The sequence below is a fragment of the Macaca nemestrina genome, chromosome 8 (assembly GCF_043159975.1).
Source record: "Macaca nemestrina isolate mMacNem1 chromosome 8, mMacNem.hap1, whole genome shotgun sequence".
Lineage (NCBI taxonomy): Eukaryota > Metazoa > Chordata > Mammalia > Primates > Cercopithecidae > Macaca > Macaca nemestrina.
Window position 1 is genome coordinate 112,717,639 of NC_092132.1, and position 15,215 is coordinate 112,732,853.

Genomic DNA, 15,215 nt, shown 5'->3' on the forward strand with positions numbered 1-15,215 from the left:
CCAGGGAGGGGTGCGCGGGAGCGCCGGGGATGGAGGGCGGGCGGGCCTGGAGCGGGGACCTAGTTCCACTTCTGTCCCAAAAAGACTCAAAGGAAAACAATTTACTTGATCCTGGACACGTTTTCATCTATAATTGGGAAATATGCAAATGAAAAGGCCCACATGGCCTGAAAGGGGCAAATCAAGCTCCCAGCGCGCGACTCGGGGAACTGGCTTTTCCCCAGGGAGCCCCGGAGGCGCGCGACCCCTGCCGAGGGCGCCCGGGGCGGAACCGCGCGGCTGGCTTTGGGGTGGCGCGTCCGGGCCCTCAGGGGCCGCCGCCCGGGGGCGCCCCAGGCCCGCCCCCCGCCCTCTGCCGCCTGGCCTCCGGGCAGAGCCTGCCCTCCCGGCAGAGCCTCCGCTCCCGCGATGTCGCCGCGCTCGCCGCCGCCAGGCGCGCTGGTCCGCCGGGTCGACCGGGCGCGGGGCGCGCCGCCCGCCGCAGCCTGCCCTCTTTCCCCGGCTTGGCCCTGCGGCCCGCGGCGGGGTCCGGGGTAGAGCGGCCGCTTTGTTCCCGCCGCCCGACGGCGAGGGGCTCTGCAAAGGCGGAAGCCCGGCGCTAGCCATGACCCCCTGCGGACGCCCAGCGAGCCCAGCCTCGCCGCTCCGGCCGGGCCCCCGGGCCTTCCCGCGCTGAGCGCCCGAGTCCGCCCCCTCCGCGGCCGCTCACCGCCCGCCGCCGCCGCAGTACAAGCCGCCTCCCCGCCCCCGCCCCCCCGCGCCGCCGCCGCCGCCGCCGCCGCCGCCGCCGCAGGAGAGGGAGGGAGGCGGAGGGAGGGAGGCGGCGGGCCCAGCCCAGAGCCCGTCCCGGGCGCCGGCGAGCGAGCTCCGGCCGCGGCGGCAGCGCCATCCCGGGCCGCGGGCAGCCGCGCCTCGCCCTCCGCGCCCGGAGCTGCCTTCGCCTTCCCGCGGCCCCGCCGCAGCCGGCCCGCGGCGCGCCACGGACGCTGTCCCCTCGGCGGAGCAGAGACCCCTTCCCCTTCTTAGGGGGTGTCGTCTCTGGGATCGCTGAGCGCTAGGGGTTCAGGAGGCGGGGACGGGAGCGCCGTGACACGCCATGGCTCAAGCGGCCAAACAGCTGAAGAAAATCAAAGACATCGAGGCGCAGGCCCTCCAGGAGCAGAAGGAGAAGGAGGAATCCAACAGGAAGCGGAGAAACCGCTCCCGTGACCGAAAGAAGAAGGTAGGAGGGGGCGGCGGTGAAAGCGCCGCGGCGCCTGGAAGTGGCTGCTGGGGACAGGGGTCGGGCGGCCCGGGACGCGTTGGGGCGCGGGGCCCGGTGCGGCGGAGTTGGGGGCACCCGAACGGGGAGGGCTTCGTGGGCGCAGAGGAGGGACGGAGGCTTCTGCGCGGCCGGGAAGGGGACAGGGCGGGAGGCTGGAAGGGCAGAGCGGGTGGCCGGGAGGCTGAGGGCGCGCAGAGCCGCCCGTCCGCTGCTCGCGGAGACCTTTCAGAACCTTGGACAGCGCCCGGCAGGCCCGCGGGGCCCTAGGACCAACTTTCCCGACCTTGGCTACCAGCCGCGGGTGGTGGGCTGCCCTGCTCGGGCGCGCCGCCCCCGCTGGCTTTCCAGGAGAGCTGGTTTGGGTAAACGCGGCTCCAGTCTCCGGGGGGGCAGATCTGCCCGGCACCTCCCTAGGTGACCCACTCTGGCGCGGAGACCTTCTTTCCCAGGTGTCTCTGAACTGGAGTGGGGCTCCTGACCTTCCTTGACCCTTCTCAGGGAGCACCTTTCCTGACCCTCCGGATCTGGTAGCGGAAAAGAAGGCGCCTTCTCCTCTCCTCGGGGCATTTGGCAACATCTTATGCTCAGGTCACTCAAGATGAGCCACCCATGACAGGGAGGGGAAGTTCCTTTGGAAGCCAGGCACTGGTGCTCCAGCCTGGCCCGAAGGCCTGGTCAGAGACCAGCTCTGTCCATGGGCAGGCATCCCGGGTATTTCTGTGCCGGAGTGCCGAGACAAGATAGGCCTGTAAAGACCCAAACCTCCAGGGGCAACTGTTGCTGTTTTTAGCCCTTTTTGGGTCTGGGGTCCTCTTACCCCTGATCAAAGCACCTTGAGAAACACCTTAGGTCTGAAACACCTTTGTTGGTGAAGGGAGGGTGACAGAAGTCAGGGTGCCTTAGAGCCACGGAGGAGGCCAAGAGTACGTGGGTGTAATTCTGGGAATCGGAGATGCTGAACTCTGGCTTCAGGAGAGCCATTTTCACCTGAAGAAGTCGATGTGGGACCCAGCCTGCACTGCTGCCTGGCAAGGAGTGGGACCCCTCAGGCTTCCAGGGAGAGGCTCTGGCCTTGGTTGAGAAAGAAACATGGTTTCTTTCCCTGAAACTGTCTCATTCTGAGAAAGAAGTTTGGAGCCTGTGGCTGACAGCAGAGTGTTGGGGAGCAGGCTGTCTGTGGGCCACACACCCCTTGACAGTTGGTCAGCAGACCAACATCCATCCTCTTCCTAGAGATGTTCTCTGATTTCAAAGGAAGTAACCAGCACTCTCTAGGCTTTCCTGTACCCTTCCAAAACCGACGTCCCCACCTCCCTTGAGGGATTGCCATCTTGTGTGTAAATAGTAGTTTCACAAAGACACCACCCCTTTAGAGGACCGAAAAGGGGCCTTTCCCAAACCGATGATGAATCAGAGTTTGGGTTGGTGCCACCGAGAGAGAATCTCCGCAGGTCCCTCTGCGGGGGTCTAAAATACCAAAGCCCGTCTTGTGAGTCAGGCAGGGGAAGTCTGGCTCTACGCTGCGATGCTCACCCACTTTCTTGGCGTGAATGTAAACTTCTTCTCGGTAAGGAGTGCTCTGTGTTTCCATTCCTGCCTCCTGCTTTTGGAGCCAAGGCGCTCCTCTTCGAGCTGCTCACTCAATGTTCTCATCCACCTCTCTCTCCCAGGCTTCCTTCTTGACGCTCCTGACACCATAAATCATTTTTTGAAAATAGTCAAAAAAACCCTCTCCCACCCCCTCTCCTGTGATTCCTTTCCATTCTGTGAAAATTTCCTTTAATATAACTCTGAATTCTGAATATGTGTAATACACACATATAAAAGTGGTGATTTCAATATTCTTTTTGCTTCTTTGGTCTTAATCTTTACATTCATAGTAAACCTCATTTCTTTTTTTTCTTTTGGTGATAGATGATAATATTTAATATATTCCTCCCCCCAAATGGTGTTATCTTGTTTTACTAGCCGGTCGCAGCATACTGCGTCAGTAAGCGTTCAAAAATCTTCCATTCAGATTTTCATTATTTTATGCAGTATCCTGGGTGCTATGATTAATATAACGATAAGAAAATTTTCATTTAAAGTGATAGCAGTGACGCAAACTATTAGGACAGATTCTTTGGGTGCGGGGGAGATGGTATGGGGTGGGATATAGGGATGCTTTGTTCGTTTTTTGTAAGGGCTATGAGTTTTCTCAGCCATTGGGATGGTCTTGAGGGCCATCTCAGAGAATAGAGTTACAATTTATAGCAAAATTGAAAATCACAAGCAGATGGAAAGCTCTAGAGGGAAAGGTGAGGGAGGCAGTGCAGAAAGGAGCATTTGAACAAAGCTTACACGGGGCCTGGTGAGGCAGAGGGCCTAGGGCTAACTCAAAGGTTCATATAAGGTGAAGTCTAACTAAGCCATTTTTCATGAAGGAGATAATTTTTCAAGGTGAAGTGTATTAAAATCAGGCAGCTGAGGACTTTACAGCTGCTCACACAGACTACAGAGTGTGTGGACCCAGCCTCCGTTTCTTATACCAGCACGCAGAAAGAATCTCATACATGCAAACAAGGATATTCCAGGATATTGGTCTCTTGTGTGGATAGATAGCTGAGCCAAGGGCATTCTGAATTAACTTAAAGGAAACGTGTTTGTCCCATGGGTAACCTACTTACCAGGGACTGACTGAGCAGACCGCATCCCTCCCGTTTGTAGAAATAACCGCGGTTGTAACTTTGGCGACAGTTGCAGTTTTTACAGTTGATGATATTGTGTGGGAAGGCGCTTGCTAAGGGGTGCTGTGTGCGGCGGGTGGAGGAGGCTGGTGTTGTGACGCACTGACTGACACAGATAGAAGCTACCTCGACACAGGGAACTGAGCTAAACTCTAGAGCTCTAACGATTCCTGCTTCTCATGGGGCTTCATTCAGTGCTGTGCATGTGCAGAGCCAACCTTGTCAGCCACTTGCTGTTGTAGCTGCAGCTTAAAAAAAATCAAGCATTTATGATATTTACTGATAAGTCCCTCTGCTTTTGAAGATTGGAATGGAAATAAATTGCAAAGCATGTGTAAAGCAGGCATTTGCATGAAGAATGACAGCTTTTGAGGGCTGAGGGAGCCTGTGGCATAAGAATGTGTGTGCTTTTTATGTTTACCCAGAGCTTGAGGGTAGGAGGAGAAGAGGACAGGGAGGTGGGAGGAAAAGTGAGGCAGAGGATGGAAGAAGGCAGAATTCAAGGAAGGAAGAGTGGATAGGGAGAGGAGCGCTGATGCCTTGGCCCTGAGTGACAGGTTCACACTAAGCCGGCTACCTTCAACACTATGAGACCCCAGGGTAGTGTTTACTCAGGTCTCTCCTTGTCCCTAGTTATGTTCACCTACTTCATCCTCTGATGGTGAAAGAAAAGGACCATGTCCTATTCATAGCTGTGTACCTGACACCTAGCTCAGTACCTGACACAAGCAGCAGGCAGTGGATGTTGGTGGAGTGAATGGTTGAATGAGTGAATTAATATAATATTAATCTCTGCTTGCCCAGATGTTGTCTTGGTTGCAGGCATGTGTTCCGGTGAATAATACACCCTTTGACTGACTGTCTTTTGGGGGCATCTGGAAAAAGCCTGATCTTTTTTCCTTTTCTAATCATTTTCAAAGCAATAGAGATTTGTAGGCACGCAGTGGAACCATCTAATCTTTTGGTGCAGTGAATTCCACCACTGAGCATGTAGTTAGTTCCTTGCAGGGTCTCTGCTACACTAAATGTCAAGTGGGTTTAGACATTTATAACAACAACAGTGTTTGCACAGGGTCCCAAGGAGCCAGGCACTCACAAGGAGGGATGGAGGAAGAGTGCAGGAAGAGAGAAAAAAAGCCCAGATGTGGAGAGTGGCCTCTGCCACTTAGCTGTGCAGGCAGCTCCATCAGTCTTTCCAGTCTATGCAGCAGTAATCGAAGAGCCTGCAGCCTTCCTCTCTCAGCAGGAGGAGACCCTGCTCCTGGACAGGAGGGTTTTTTGTGGATCCAATGATTGGAATCACAGGGGAGATTTGGGGTGGGGGCATCTGCGTGAGACTGGAGGATTGACAAGGAGGCTTGGTGGGTCTGGAGGTGGGGAAAGCGGGATGGAGGGAGGAAAGTTAAGCATTAGAATCATATCGGCCCATGACTCTCATTTGCAAAAGGCCTCAAATTTCAACTTCTGCTGTTATCTCCAAAAGGTTTTATAAATCCAATCCAAGAGATCGCCGACAGAATTGAAAGAGAACAGTGCTCATCACACATCTTTAATCTGGGTCCTGTTGCTAAACCATTTCACTAATATATGTTGTGGCATTAATGGATATTTATATGTAAAGCCTCAATTTGGCTTTTGATTAGCATATTTATGTTGTATTGCATGTGAATTATTAGAGCGTTGGTTTCTTTGTTGCAAGCCTTTAAAACATACCACAACTTTGGTATCCCTGCTTTGGCATTTCTTCTTATTTTAGTACCTTGGGAGCCTCAATAAATGGAGGTGGGCCTGCCTCTCTGGAGCTCTGGGAGGTGCCGGCAGGGGCTGAAGATGTGGGAATTTTCCCAGCCTGCCTCCTGTCCATTTTTTCAGTCCAGCTCCTCCCTCCTTGCTGCAGAGGTAGCAGCAGTGGGGGCTGTTCCCAGGAGCTCTCCTCACTTCCCAGCCATAGGCTAGACCAGGAGAGCAGGGTTTTGAGGGCCGAGAAGATGTTACACTCTGATTTTCGGCTGCTGCTCCACCTCTATGAGGGGTGGCTGTGAGGAGCAAGTGATATGCAAACCATCTAATGCAGGACTGTCTCAGAGCAGGGGCAGCAGCAGCCGAAATTCAGAACCTGGAGCAAGTCACCTCCCTGGGCAGGGGACACGAGCCAGCTTCCAGTGTCTCCCCATTTCTTTTGCTCACCCCAGCAAAGGCTGCTGGCTCACCAGTTCTGCTCCTCTCTTCTCAATGTGGCAACACTTAAAAAAAAAAAAAAAAAAAAAAAAAAACCATCTGAGGCTTCTTCCCCGTTTTCACAATAAAAATGAGCGCGTAGTGGCGAGTGTGTCCTATGTACAGGCACTCTTCATCTGTGTCAGCTCGCCCCTGTGTCTGCTTTGGCAACACCTTTGAATAGGCAGTCCTGTCATTGATTCCTTGCTCCTTCAATGTCAAAGCCCATCACTGTCGCCTGCAAGAAACCTTTCATATCTGCCCCCTCCTCACCCCCACCCCACCGCTCTCTCTGCGCCTTTCACACATACACACATGCACATGCAGAAGTTCTTGTTTTATCTCTTCTACTAAATTGTAAGTACTTTGAAGCCAATGCTTGAGTCTTTGTACATAACCATTCACTACATATCTATGGCTTGTAGAATTGGTTGAAAAGCTACATTTAACTAGTACAGGTTTTTTTTCTTAGTTGTTCTTTTTGATTTTGAGAAAGTTGACCCTAAAAAACTGGTACCAAGTAAAACTATTGTTTCCCCCCACCTTGAATTATTCTGACTGAAATAAAATCTATTGTACTGTTTTTTCTTTTTTTTTTTTTTTTATTTTGAGATGGAGTCTTGTTCTATTGCCCAGGCTGGAGTATAGTGGTACAATCTCGGCTCACTGCAACCTCCACCTCCTGGGTTCAAGTGATTCTCCTGCCTCAGCCTCCAGAGTAGCTGGGACTACAGGTGCGCATCACCATGCCTGGTTAACTTTTGTATTTTTAGTAGAGGTGGCATTTCACTATGTTGGCCAGGCTGGTCTTGAACTCCTGACCTCAGGTGATCCGCCTGCCTTGGCCTCCCAAAGTGCTGGGATTACAGGCGTGAGCCATCACACCCCCACCCAGCTAGTATTTGTTTTTTTGAGAAAGGCAAATCAACTTTGCCTGGTTCTCTATCTCCATTTCTGGTTCTTGAGAAGCTCAAAAGTCTGCCTCCTACAGAACACTGGCTTGAAGTCGGCTGCCCGGGTTCCAGTTTGAGCTCTTGCATGTATCAGCTACGTGTGCATAATAAGCCTCTGAATTTCCTCCAACCTCAGTTTGCTCATCTGTAAAATAGGGATGAGGATCAAATGAGATAATAAATGAGAGCGTGCTTTGTAAATTTTAAAATTCCCATATATTTAATGGATTATAGCTAATAATATAATGATTGTTCATAAAGTTATTCTTTCTAATAAATCCTTTACCAAGGTTCATGCCTGGCCTTCCAGTGGCATTGTGAAGTCTTGAGGTTTGCTGGGGAAGGCCAGCTTGTTATTCTTTCAGTATGGAGAAATGAGAAAAGGATACTTTATATCATATCTTCATTTCATTTTCAGGAAAAAAATGAATTTTCTATTTGGACAGGATTTTTATTGCAGACCTGCTCAGTAATCTGCATGGATTCAGTCGACAACTTCCAGGTGGGCCTAGATACTTGTAAGCTTTATTGAAGTCCTGTGTGGCACCTGTGCTGTATATCAGAGGGGAACATAAAAGGGCTTCCTAACTTTGCTGAGACTCCCATGGCTGTTAGATGAACAGGTAGTAAATCTGGGTGTGAACTGTCACAGATAATGGAATGTGTGGTGTTATGGGGAGACCAGATTCCTCTGGCGGAGACTCTCTGGATCTTGGGCACACAAAGCACAGCACATTCTCCAAGAAAGGAAAACTTGCATTGGAGACACTCAAAGTGAAAGCAAAGATGTAATGGCCAGCCAATTAAAAAAAGAAGAGAGCACCATTTTTTCCTTCTCATTTACTTCCAATGTGACTGGACTCTTCTTCTCAAAGATTTCCCTGTATTTTTACAAGGAAATTGTACATGTCCCATTGCTTTTGCATCCATTGGCGAGCATTGACAATGATACTTGCAAAAAAACTTCTTTCTTTATCAAGGGAGGTGCCTGCACTTATAAGGGTCTCTAGTGTTCCTCGTGCATGACATGTGTTATCATGCTCTGTCGCCCAATAGGTTGGTAACCCCAGAACTGGGGCTCCAACCCAGACACACCTGACTCCAAAGCTTATTCACAGCCCACAGCACTAGACTACTCCCCCAGGTACTGGTTGTGCCCTTAGGATATTCAAAGCTATGCTAGGCACTGAGAGAAGAGTCAAAGCTGAAGCTGTCTTTCCTTCTCTGTCTGGACACGGTGACTCATGCCTGTAATCCCACCACTTTGGGAGCTGAGATGGGAGGATCACTTGAGGCTAGGCATTCAAGACCAACCTGGGCAACATAGTGAGACCCAGTCTCCACAAAAAACTTAAAAACTGAAGACAGTTTTCCTTCTTTGAAGTGAAGGACTTACAAATTAGTGGAAAAGCTGCCAGAGGTGGAAGTAACCTCAGGCAGAGGATGGAGAGCATAGGGCAAAGCCTGTGGCCTCTGGTTCCAATGGAAATGTGGGTGTCCGAGGCCCCTCTGAATGTCTTGGAGCTGAGGACTCTGTCCACCGGGCCCTGAGATTAACATAGAGTGCAGATGAAAAAGCAGGTGAAAACGGAGTCCTGGGGTTTCGGCTTTGTTTCTGGCTAGTCTGTCTCTTAACAGGTTAACTTTCCTCTTAACTTCTGTTTGGAGATTCTCTGTTCACCACATCGTCAAGTCCACATCTTCTCTATATAATCACTTCATAATGTGTGGACACTAGTCAATACACAGGGGTGGCATTGCTGCCATGATCATCTGTTTTTCCTGTTATCTGGGACTTTAGCTTTTCATGTGGATGCTTCCCAGGCCTGTCCCAGAAGCACCTGCCAGGAGCCGGACACGGAGATGATACGATGAGCAGGGTGTGAACGGATGAGCCCGGCTGGCTCTTGCTCCACAGCTCTCTCCCGGCTCTTGCATCCCCGTGGTTCTGTCGCCTGCCCCTAAGAAGTCGGGTGGTCTGAGTAGTTTCCAATGTGCGATATCACATTTGCATACAAATGTACATATGTAAGTGTGTGTATGTGTGTGTACATATGGTCAGATGCCAACAGGGGACCCTTCTTGATTTGGCGTTTGGGCAGTTTGTTAGTTGGTGCCTTCCATTGAGCTTGGGAAAGAGGAGGGGGACGGGTTAGGAGGAAGATGGTGAGTTCTTGGCATGTGGCATAGGTGGCTTCCTGGGGCTCTCACCTGATAGAGGGAGAGAGCTTATAGAAAACATCTTCAACAGCAGGGGCAGCTGCCGGGCTTGCAGTGGGAGGAGCTGGCAGTCAGTTCAAGTCTATGCCCTCCAGCTAGGCCCTGGAACACAGAGCTTCTAAGCATTGGCTTTAAGTACGACACACACATGACCAAGCTGACAGGGTGTTAGGACAGCTAAGGATGCTGATGGTCCCACCCAGAAGCCAGCCCCACCGGCTGGAGGTGGGCTCAGGGAGCAGGACCCAGCCACTCTTAAAGACAGGACTTTGGTGCCATCACCCATGTGGTGACATGTTTTACATTCACCAAAAACATGCTTAAAATGTTTTTAAGAATATTCTTTTAATTGAAAATAGGAATATGCTTCAGTTGTTGTGTTATGTTCACTTGAAATTGACACAATCTACACTTGTATACATAATATACGTGGAGTAGACCAGGAAGACTCAGGGCCAGAGTAGCCAAGTAACATGTCATCAGACAGAGAAATACACACTGTGTGAGCAGTGGTCATCTTTGTCATGTGTGTTTCTGGGTGATTAAATTTTCTTTTTTATCCTTTTCTGTATTTTTAATAATTGTTCAAAATAAACTGGGCGCAGTGGCTCATGCCTGTAATCCCAGCACTTTGGGAGGCTGAGGCAAGAGAACTGCTTGAGGCCAGGAGCTCAAGACCAGTCTGGGCAATATAGCGAGACCCTGTCTCTACAAAAACTAAGAAAATTAGCCAGGCGTGGTGGCATGCCTGTAGTCCCACCTACTCAGGAGGCTGAGGCAGGAGATTCACTTGAGCCCAGGGGAGTTTGAGGCTGCAGTGAGCTATGATGGTGCCACTGCACTCTAGCTTGGGTGACAGAGTGAGACTCTGTCTCCAAAAAAAAAAAAAAAAAAAAAAGAAAAGAAGAAAAGAAAAAAAATGTTAAAAATAAACAAGTTATCAAGACACAGAAAGAAGAAGCAGAGGACGCCCCACCTGTCCAAGAGGGTAGCAGGGCTTTCTCTGCCTGTGTGTCTTCTGGAGATGAAATCTGGAATTTATAGCTGACGCCACACCCTCAGTAAGGGATTCCAAGGTGCTGTGGACTAGAGCCAAGTAGGTAACGGAATGTACTGGCTCAAAGTGGAGCTGAAGCATGGCCCCCAAGAGCCTGGGCAGTTGGGTCTTGGCATGTGAAGCCTTCCATTGTAAACCAACTTGAAAATGCGTGTGTGTTGGGCTTAATACTCCCTTCTGCAGCCAGGGGGATCTTCCAAAAATGCAAATCAGATCCTGACACTCCCTTCTTTCAATCCTTCAGTGGCTTCCTAATTGCCCTTAGAATGAAGTCCAGGCTGATTAACCAGGCTTCCTCCCTTCCAACCCCTGAATCTACTCCCTAGCTGCCTCTCCTGTCTTATCGCTCTTTCCTGCGTCCTGCACTGGGCTGTACACTGATACTTGGAAACGTATGCCTTCACTTGCTTTTAGACCTTCCTGTGTGCCGCATCCTTGGCCTCCAACATTAATGTCAAGTCCTCCGTCAGAACGCAGTTGGAACATTGCCTCCAGTGTCCTAGATGAGGTTGGGCTCCCCTCTCCCATATGATTCCAGTATACCCTTGGGCAAGGGGGCCAGAGCATCAGCAGAGCTTTAGTGTGCATCAGGAGGTCATCTTGGTGAAATCGAAGCAGTAATGAAGAGCTGTGACCTGTGGAGTGAGATGGAGTCAGGTGTTTACTAGCTGACTTTGAGCAAGTTGCTCAGTAGAGCTCCCTGAGTCTCAGTTTTGTCATTTGTAAGGTGGAGAGAATACTACCCACCCCACAGCTATGCAGGGCTGTTGGGAGGATTGAATGACTTCATATATGGGAAGTACCTGGCATATAAGCACTTCATAAATGGCATGGCAATGCCTCAGCTTCCACCCATACTCACCTTGGGGCTGCCCATAAAATCCAAGACACGAGCATTAGCAGGCTGTGGACCTGGGGGTGGCTGGCAGAGAGAAACACATGTCTGCACCTGAGCCCTGAGTGGGTAAATAGATGAAGACTTAAAAAATGTGGCCCTTGGAGTTTTCCTCTTTAATCCTGAACAAGACTTAAAAGATGAACGTCCGGTCCCACTTGGCTAAATTCTCACCTTGTATTTATTAATTTAAATACAGCGTTAGCCTTTCTGGAGATGGCCATCAGGTCAAATGCCAAGGTTGGTAGTACTCAACTAGTATTACTGCCAGTTTCTTAAATGAATTAGTAAAGACTTTGGAGAAATATGAACCTGATCTGAAACTCAGAGTGAAGAATCAGAAACAGCCCAGTCAGGCAAATTTCAAAGTCTGAAACGTCCGTAGAGTTGCACTGAATTTATGGAGACAATAGATTCTCCTGCAGCATAGAGATTTGGCCAATTCATTGTAATGCCATTTGCAAGAACTGCTTTGGTTTCTACCATTGACCATACTCTGGAGAGGAGACTGTTTCCCTGCTGATCTCAGGTTACATAGTGCCAGTGGGAAGGGAAGGCCCTTCCACAGCTTGTCTACCCTATGAAGCCTTGGGAAGGGACAGGCGTGTGACGGATCCAGTCAGCAAGCCTCCTCTGATTCAGGATAGCGCACAATGCAAGGGAACCAGTGCCTGTCCGCCGACATGGAGCAATGTCTGGAAATCATGGTGTTTTACCAAGTTCTTGAGCTGTTGCACTTAACTACAATATCTGCTTTAGGCAGAGGAAGTCATAGTCAAACCATTTGTCTCTTTTAAAAAAATTGTCTTCTTGCCAGTCACATGTGTCACTTCATTCTTGAGAAGATCTGCGTTGAAGGACACCTGGACTACAGCTGATGTGGTTGAATGTTAGCACTTTAAACCCAGATGTCAATACTGCCCTACGCAGGACTTAAAGACACAGATGGAAAAAACGTACTTTATGGTTCTGTACCGGGCACCATCACCAGATTTTTCAGGAAGAACTTTTAAGGCTAACTCCAGTGAACTCACCGTCCTCACTGCTGCTGGAGTCTCCATTTCATCCCTGCCTCCTCTAGTCTTGCCCTTCGAATCTGGTCTTTATCTTGCAGTGAGAACCCCCCCCTTTTTTTTTTCAAACACAAATGTGATAGTTGTCACTTCCCTTCCTAAAACCCTTCAGTTGCTTTCCACTGCCTTGAGGATGAAGTCAGACCCTTCCCCACTGCCGACCACTGCGCCTCACCCCTCCTCAAGCCTCCCTGTGTTCCTAGGATTTGCTGAGCTCCCTTGCTCCACACCTTGCTCAGGCCGCTCCCTCTCCAGAACTCAGTCTGATTCCCACTCATCCCTTGTTTGTTTGTTTATTTTTTTTGAGACAAGGTCTCACCCTGTCTCCCAGGCTGGAGGGCGGTGGCAGGATCACAGTTTATTGCAGCCTTAAACTCCTAGGCTTGAACAATTCTCCCAACACAGCCTCTGAGTAGTTAGGACTACAGGCATGCACCACCAAACCCAGGTATTTTTTTTGTTTGTTTCTTGTAGAGACAGAGTCTCACTTTGTTGCCTGGGCTGGTCTCCAACTCCTGGGCTCAAGTGATCCTCCTGCCTCAGCCTCCCAAAGCTGTGGGATTACAGATGTGAGCTGCTGTGCTTGGCCTCTACTCATCCTTTAAGCTTCACCTCCTTCAGGAAGCTTTCCTGAGGCTGGGTCTGAGATACTATGGAAGAAGTGCCTGCCCTGAGGGATACTGGATGCAGTGGTGACCAGATCCCTTCCCACTCTGCCACTGTGTGTTAGCCGAGGCAGTTTCCCAGGCCCTTTAATGTAATGGCACCTTTATTATTTATTCATTTATTTATTTGAGACGGATTCTCACTCTGTCGCCCAGGCTGGAGTGCAATGGCGTGTTCTTGGCTCACTGAAACCTCCACCTCCTGAGTTCAAGTGATTCTCCTGCCTCACCCTCCCAAGTAGCTGGGATTACAGGCACGTGCCACCGTGCCCGGCTCATGTTTTATTCTTGTAGAGACAGGGCCTGCCTCGGCCTCCCAAAGTGCTGGGATTACAGGTGTGAGCCACTGCGCCCAACCGTAGTGGCACGTTTAATGAAGTCCTAGAGCAACTCTGTGAGGAAATGGAACCAATGCATTCCCTGGCATTTCCCAGTTAACTGAGCCTGAGAACAATCTGAGTTGTAGGAGCCTCTGCCGCTCCGGTGCCACTCCCTCTGATTTATGAGCATTAACTGTGCTGCTGTGGATGAAGAGAACCTGCCCTCGAGAACAGATCTGCGCTTAGTTCCAGTCCTCTTGACTGTCCTGTGTAGCTTTGGACACAGAGGCTCTCCTGCTTCTGAGCCTCTGTTTCCCTGCCTCTAAAATGAGGGCTTTAGTTTAAAGGACTCTTAAGACCCTTCTGGGGAGCTGGGTGCTGTAGCTCATGCCTGTAATCCCAGCTCTTTGGGTGGCCAAGGTGGGAAGATCCCTTCAGCCCAGGAGTTCAAGACCAGCCTGGGCCACACAGGAAGACCCCATCTCTACAAAAAATTTAAAAATTAACCAGGTGTGGTGGTGCATGCCTGTATTCCCAGCTACTCAGGAGGTTAAGGTGGGAGGATTGCTTGAACCCAGGAGGTTGAGGCTGCAGTGAACTATGACTGTGCCATGAACTCTAGCCTGGGCAACAGAGTGAGACTCTGTCTCAAAAGAAAAAAAAAAAAGATGAGATCCTTCTCGGTACCTGTTATGCTCTGATTATGTGGGTTTACAAGGCCACAGGGCAGAATGGTTTCAGATGCCAGCTGGCTTACATGGGCCTAAGGTTGCTTGAAGGGAAATCTGGATGGGTGGTGGCACCAGACTGCAAAGCATATGAGTGTGAACAGACATGCAAAAGGCCATCCAGCTCATCAGTACCCCGTTCCACCTGGCCTCTCATTGCTCCCATGCTGACCCTGTTGTGGCTGATATGGGGAGGAATCTGTGCTGCTGAAGTGCCCGGGCCACATGCACTGTGGGAGTGTGGGCTGTGCTCTTCGTTAACAGAGCTGGCCATTTGGATATGTGTTTTTGAAGACTCTGTCTCTCGCTGAGCCTGTGTAATCAGGCACCCCTGTGACTCTATAAACCTCTGGCTGAGGCCAGAGAGGAGGTGCCCCTTTCTGTTGGCCAAAAGAGTGACCTCGGGGAGGGTGGAGAGCACCTGCCTCAGGTGAACAGGGAATGCAGGAGGCAGAATGGTGTCTGTTTTCAGTGCAAGGTGACTGGGTCTGTCACACACCGCCAAGTTGCTTTCAAGGTCAAGGGGACAGTCATCCTCCTCTGTGGAGCCTGGAGGAGCGTGGAGGCCCTAACTCCAGAGGGAGAGGGGGCTAAGCAGCCCTGGCTGCCTCTTTTCCTGGAAAGCAACTCAGGCAATCCCACAGCCCAGAGCACTGGCGACGAAACCAGGGTCAGACAGGCCTGGCTTTCTGGAGGCTTGGCTTGTAGTAGTGAATTTGATATTTTTGGTAAATCCCAGCTTCTTCCGTTTCTGAGGACTCAGGATTCTCAGGAGAGATCTGTCTCCCGGTTCACCCTGGCTAAAGTTCGTTTTCAATTTCAGTCCCACCCAGTGCCCATCTCCAATGCCCTGGGATGCATTCCTCACTGGTTGTCATGGAAGCTCCAGGTGCTGAACACCTTTTGCATTTTTCTCCAGCAGCTGCTCAGCTGGGGCTGGGGAGAGGAGAGAGGGAACTCCCCCAGGAAGGTGATGGCCAGGTTTGGGCTGCTGTTGAGCTGGAACCCTCTACTGTGGCTGCATGTACAGGGAGATGAACCCTGGAAACTCAGCCTTCCAGGAGCCCCAGGGTGTGGGGCCTGCACCGTGTGGACGG

At 50.8% G+C, this 15,215-nt stretch overlaps 1 protein-coding gene across 10 annotated transcripts in view; it reads left to right on the forward strand.

Moving 5' to 3' along the window:
• Positions 1 to 836: 836 nt before the first annotated feature.
• Positions 837 to 15,215, forward strand: part of LOC105476533 (ankyrin 1) — a 244,720-nt gene continuing 230,341 nt past the window's right edge. For 4 of the 10 annotated variants that reach the window (XM_011732529.3, XM_071068332.1, XM_011732530.3 and 1 more), the window contains exon 1: positions 983 to 1,222. In XM_011732529.3, the coding sequence (XP_011730831.2) occupies positions 1,097 to 1,222 (126 nt within the window). In that variant the 5' untranslated portion in view covers positions 983 to 1,096. Of the gene's footprint in view, positions 1,223 to 15,215 lie in introns of all 10 variants that reach the window. The other 6 variants (XM_011732528.2, XM_011732531.2, XM_011732532.2 and 3 more) reach the window with 3 other exon arrangements.